General features: G+C 58.6%; 1 protein-coding gene across 1 annotated transcript; it reads left to right on the top strand.

Moving 5' to 3' along the window:
* Positions 1-2,718: 2,718 nt before the first annotated feature.
* Positions 2,719-4,172, top strand: MESP1 (mesoderm posterior bHLH transcription factor 1). The gene is made up of 2 exons (XM_036932015.2): positions 2,719-3,536; positions 3,815-4,172. Exons 1-2 carry the CDS (start codon positions 2,859-2,861, stop codon positions 3,887-3,889), a joined length of 753 nt encoding a protein of 250 aa, XP_036787910.2. The 5' UTR covers positions 2,719-2,858; the 3' UTR covers positions 3,890-4,172.
* The last annotated feature ends 752 nt before the right edge of the window (positions 4,173-4,924 follow it).

The following is a 4,924-nucleotide window of genomic DNA, read 5'->3' as shown; positions in this document are numbered from 1 at the left end:
GAACTTTCGCCTTTGCTCAGTGGGGCTTCCCTGAGGCCTGATTTCCCAGCCTTACACGTTGGCAGGCAAAGGCTGGCTCGGGCCAGGGGAGTGGGAGCCAGTGGCTCGGGCACTTGTCAAAACACAGGTCCCAGAGGTGTGAAGTCCTCACCCCAGTGGGAGGGCGTGTGGGCCCCACCGCCCGGAGAACTCATTAACTGGCGCAGCTCCCAAATGAACCCACAGGAGAGGCTGGCAATGTGGAGATCAAAGGCATGGGGCAGGGGGAAGGGAGGCTACTGATGGGAGGCGGCAGAGCCCGGCTCCAGGGTGGGGGACCCTCCTCTGCCGCCACTTGGCTCCGCCAGGCCCCATGACCAGAGCCCTTGCACAGACTGGGCCCAGGGACCCCAAGGGCAACACGAGAGGGAAGGACTCCCACGTGGCACCTCCAATTTGTCAGCCATGAGGGCTGAAGACCCCAAGATTAGGATTGGAGGTGGAAACGTCCCATCTGCCCCCAATGCTCCTGTGCCATCTTTGTGGGTTCTCTGCCTCCACACCAGCTCCTGGGTCTTTTTAACCCTCCCTTGGCTCTGACACCACAGCTCCTCCTGTCATGCCCACGTCGTGAAGTCGCTCTGCTCCAGATCACTCCCGAGCGAGTGCCCGAGTGAGTGCCCAGTGAATGTTCACTATTAGGTCAAAGATGTGAGTCCTTAAGAGGCCAGAGCTGTGTTTTCAGGATAAACAATCTGCCTCCCACACACATGGCCTCTTGTCCAAAAAATGTCTAGTTGATTTGTACTTAAAATAAAAATTCATTTCAGAGCGTTGTTGCCAACAAACCTGTAATGGCCTCTGCACAGGGAATTGGAGGCCTCAGAGGCAGGATAGGATAGAGAGGTTTGTTATACCCTTTGTACTTATTGATTTGTCCACTTTTTAACCATGTGTGCATATATTGTATTTTTGAAGATTGGACAATAAAACAAAAGGGTGACTGCCTAGGAGTTTTTGGTCATTGAGTTTTCTCAATTATTAGCTACAAAGTGGAAATCGATTACATGGGAACTGGAGGGTTTTTTTTTGACATTCAGAAGGTTGGCTATGGTGCCCAGAGCCCTCTGAGACCCCAGTCCTACTGCCTGTCCTGGCTTTTCCTCCCTCCTCTGCCTGGGGACTCACAGGCTCTACTAATTCCCAATCTTCTATTGCTCTGGTCCCGTGGGACCAAAGGAGCCTAGTGACTGAGCTCCAATGCCAGGCTCTTGGCTTGGAATGTGGAGCCCCAAGAAGGTGTCCACCAACCAGGGTCCAGAGGGGGCAGCCCTGCTGACAGAGCCCTCCTGGCCAGGCTGTCCTGGAGAGCAGATGGTTCCTGTGGCACAGGCTCCTCCCCTTTCCCTGAGTGGTTTGGCACCGAGTTTCCCAGCTGTGACTAGGCATAAGCATTCTGGGCTGCAAGGACAGACTCAGAGAGTGGGATACAGAAGGTGTTAGAGGCAGCCCAGGGCAGAAGATAAAAGACAAGTGGAGGGGGTGGTTGTGGACAGAGATGCCCAGGGAGAAGGTACCAAGCCACTTGGCCTTTGCAACAAGTCAGCTCACCGATCAGTCTCACAGGGCTATAAGCCACAGGGACTGCAAAACAGTAGACCTCTGGCACAGAAAAGGGCCCTACATACAACTTCCCTTGAAGACATGATGCCAGACACCAGGTACTTTACAGTCTAGCTGGAGAGCAGACATCCATGCATGAAGCAGCTATTATGACGGTGCAAACGCAAACCCCAGGATTGGGCAGGCAATATGATTCTCTAAGATTTCCTATGTGGATGATTGTGTTGTCTGTAAATAGACATGGATTTTTCTTCCTTTCCAATCTATATGCCTCTCATTTCTCTTATTGCACAAGCTAGACCCTCCAGTACAGAGTTGAATAGGAGTGGGTAAAAACAGACATCCTTGCCTCATTCTCAATATTAGGGTAAAGCTTGCAGTCTTTGACTCTTTAGTAGAATGATAGCTGTAGGTTTTTTGTAGATGAGAAGCTTTAAATCAGTTTGAGAAAGTTCTCTCTTCCTGGTTTGATGTGAATTTTTGTCATGAAGCATTGTTAAATTTTGTTAAATGATTTTCTGTGTCATTCCCGCTCACATTTCATTGGCAAAGTCCATCATCAGTCCCAGAGGGGCAGAATACCAGCTAGAGGCCAGTGCTGGCAGCTGTGGCAACAGGCTAGGCCCGAATTCCTACCAGGCTGGGGGTGGCCTGGAGGGCAGTGGACTTCCTCTCCCTCAGTTCGGATGGCCAGCTTGTTGGATTTGCCTGGGACAGCTTCCTCATAGCTTCCCCACCACTGTCCACGCCGTGGAAGGTCGCATCCAGGTGTTCCTCTCACCCCTGGTGGGAATCAGGGCCCTACACCTGGTCCCTACCCGATTCTACAGACCTAACTGCAACATGCCCTGAAGCTCCCCTTATACAAACTGGAAACAAAGAGAAAAGTTGGAATTTGCATAAGGTCCCTAACAGGTAAAGGCAACCCAAACCTAGGTACTGGACTTCCAGTTTCCTGACCTCTCTTCCTGAAACCTTCTGAAAGGGCGCGCAACACGCCAGGAAATGCCTGCAACTGGGCGCAGGCAGGAGGCCCGAGCGGCTGGGTCAGGTGCCCAGGCGAAGGCCCAGGTGGGGCCAACCTGGCGCAGCCAACGGCCAGCACCGTCACCCCCACTTGGTTCAAAGGGTCAGGCCCCGCCCCCGTAGACCCCGAGCCCGCTTTGAAGTGCCGATGCGGCTTGGAAGGGGCCACTTCACACCTCAGGCAGGGATAAAGCGGTCGCCGGCCGCCGGCCCCCAGACGCGCCGCCGCCATGGCCCAGCCCCTACGCCCGCCGCTCTCCGGGTCCTGGATCCTCCCCGCGGGCTGGGGTCCGGCCCGGCCGCCGCCGCCCTCCGACGGCGACTTCGGCGGCTCCCCCGCCTCGTCTCCGGATTCCTGGGGCAGCGCCGCGCCCGGCAGCCCCGCGCCGAGCCCCGGGCGGCCCCGCGCGTACGCTGCCCCTCGCGCCCGGCGGGCGGGGAGGCGCGGCAGCGGGCAGCGGCAGAGCGCCAGTGAGCGCGAGAAGCTGCGCATGCGCACGCTCGCCCGCGCCCTGCACGAGCTGCGCCGCTTCCTGCCGCCGTCCGTGGCGCCCGCCGGCCAGAGTCTGACCAAGATCGAGACGCTGCGCCTGGCCATCCGCTACATCGGCCACCTGTCGGCCGTGCTGGGCCTCAGCGAGGAGAGCCTGCAGCGCCGGCGTCGGCGACGCGACGAGGCGGCGCTCCCCCGGGGCTGTCCGCTCTGCCCCGACGGCGGCCCCGCGCAGGCGCAGACGCAGGTGCGCGGCTCCGGCCCGGGCTCGGCGGCCAGCGGCGCGGCGTGCTGGGGGTCCCCGCCCGCCTGCCCCGGAGCCCTGCCGGCGTCCGGACAGCGCGACCCGCCGGTGCTTCACGACGAGGCGGCGTGCCCGGGAGGGCGGGCGATGGAGCTGGGCCGCTCGTCTCCGGTTAGTACCTCCTTCCCCGCGCAGTCGTGGGTGGTGCCACCTACTGCCTGCGCCGGGGGCACCAGCCCCTGCCGCACCCCCACCTGCAGCCTGGCTGCTCCTGCTCTCTCTCCAGAACACTTTACACGGGCGCTCACGCGGCGAGGGGCGGGAGAGACACGCAGGGGCAGGGTCCCCCGTTCCCCGCCAGAGGCCCCCTGAGAGTGCAGCCCAGGAGCGCGGACACGCACTATCGACGGTCAACACTGAGGGCCACGCTGTTCCCTCTCCCCACGCAGCCCTTTCCCGGCGACGTGCTGGCCCTGCTGGAGACCTGGATGCCCCTCTCGCCCCTGGAGTGGCCACCGGCCTGAGTAGTTAAATGACGACGGACAACTGGCGCCCTGTGAGCACCGAGACCTTTTTGGCCTCAGCACCTTCGAAGTGGTCGCTCTCCAAGGCGCCCTCTCCGGGAAGAGGACGCTGGCGACACTGGCCTGGGCATTCCTGAGTCAGAGCCTGCCCCCATCCGGACGTACCTCCCCAGCCCCTCCCGTGGTGGAGGGACCCATAGCGTAGACGCTGTGAGGCAGGCAGGTGGTTCTGCCTAGCATGTATTTATTTATTTGTGAATAAACTGCTGGTGTCAAATGGCAATTTGTGCTGCTTCTACGTGAACACATAGCTTCCTCCCCCTTCTCCAAAGAACATAGAGGAGGTGGGAGGGTTTCCGCAACCTTCAGCCCTCAAAGCGCACAGCTCAGACCCTTTGCTCCTTGCCTCCAGCCCTGGCTGGCGGAGCGTCGCCTGTCTCAGGCGGTCGGCCTGGCACGGGGCAGGCCCTTCAGATGAGAAAGTGTCAGCAAATGGACTGTCCGTCTTTTCACTGCACCTGGTGGGGAGCTGGACAAAACCAAAATATCTCTATGAAAATACATTTTCATTAGTGAGTGCTTGCTGCCCAACAGGCCCATGACACATTTATACCCAAATAACTATTTCACAGAAGAAAGCAAGAATCAGCTCCCGAGCCTAGATAGGACTTCAGAATCCGAGTTCTCAGTCCTGGTAGGATTTTGCCAGCTCTTAAGGCTGAAGCGACACCAGCTGCAAGGGTTCATTTCATGTGCCCCAAGGCCTTTTTCCCCTTGTGCTGGAACAGCATGGCCTGACCCTGCGGTTTTCCTATTTCTGTGCCCTCTGATATATCTCCCATGTGGTTTAGGGACATGAAGTAACACGAGTGGGTCAGTCCTGAGTTTATGTAACCATGGCCTCCTTGAGTCCGAGCAAGGGTAAGATGAGAGGCCCTGAGAGCTGCATCCAAATCTGTAAGCTGACCCGGATCAGGCCAGGCTGGCCCACGCTGCGTACACGGGCTGGACTCGCATCAGGGAAGGCTGTGGGGG

The sequence above is a fragment of the Manis pentadactyla genome, chromosome 18, assembly GCF_030020395.1.
Source record: "Manis pentadactyla isolate mManPen7 chromosome 18, mManPen7.hap1, whole genome shotgun sequence".
Lineage (NCBI taxonomy): Eukaryota > Metazoa > Chordata > Mammalia > Pholidota > Manidae > Manis > Manis pentadactyla.
Note: the sequence above shows the minus strand (reverse complement) of the source record. Positions and strands in the feature narration are given on the sequence as shown.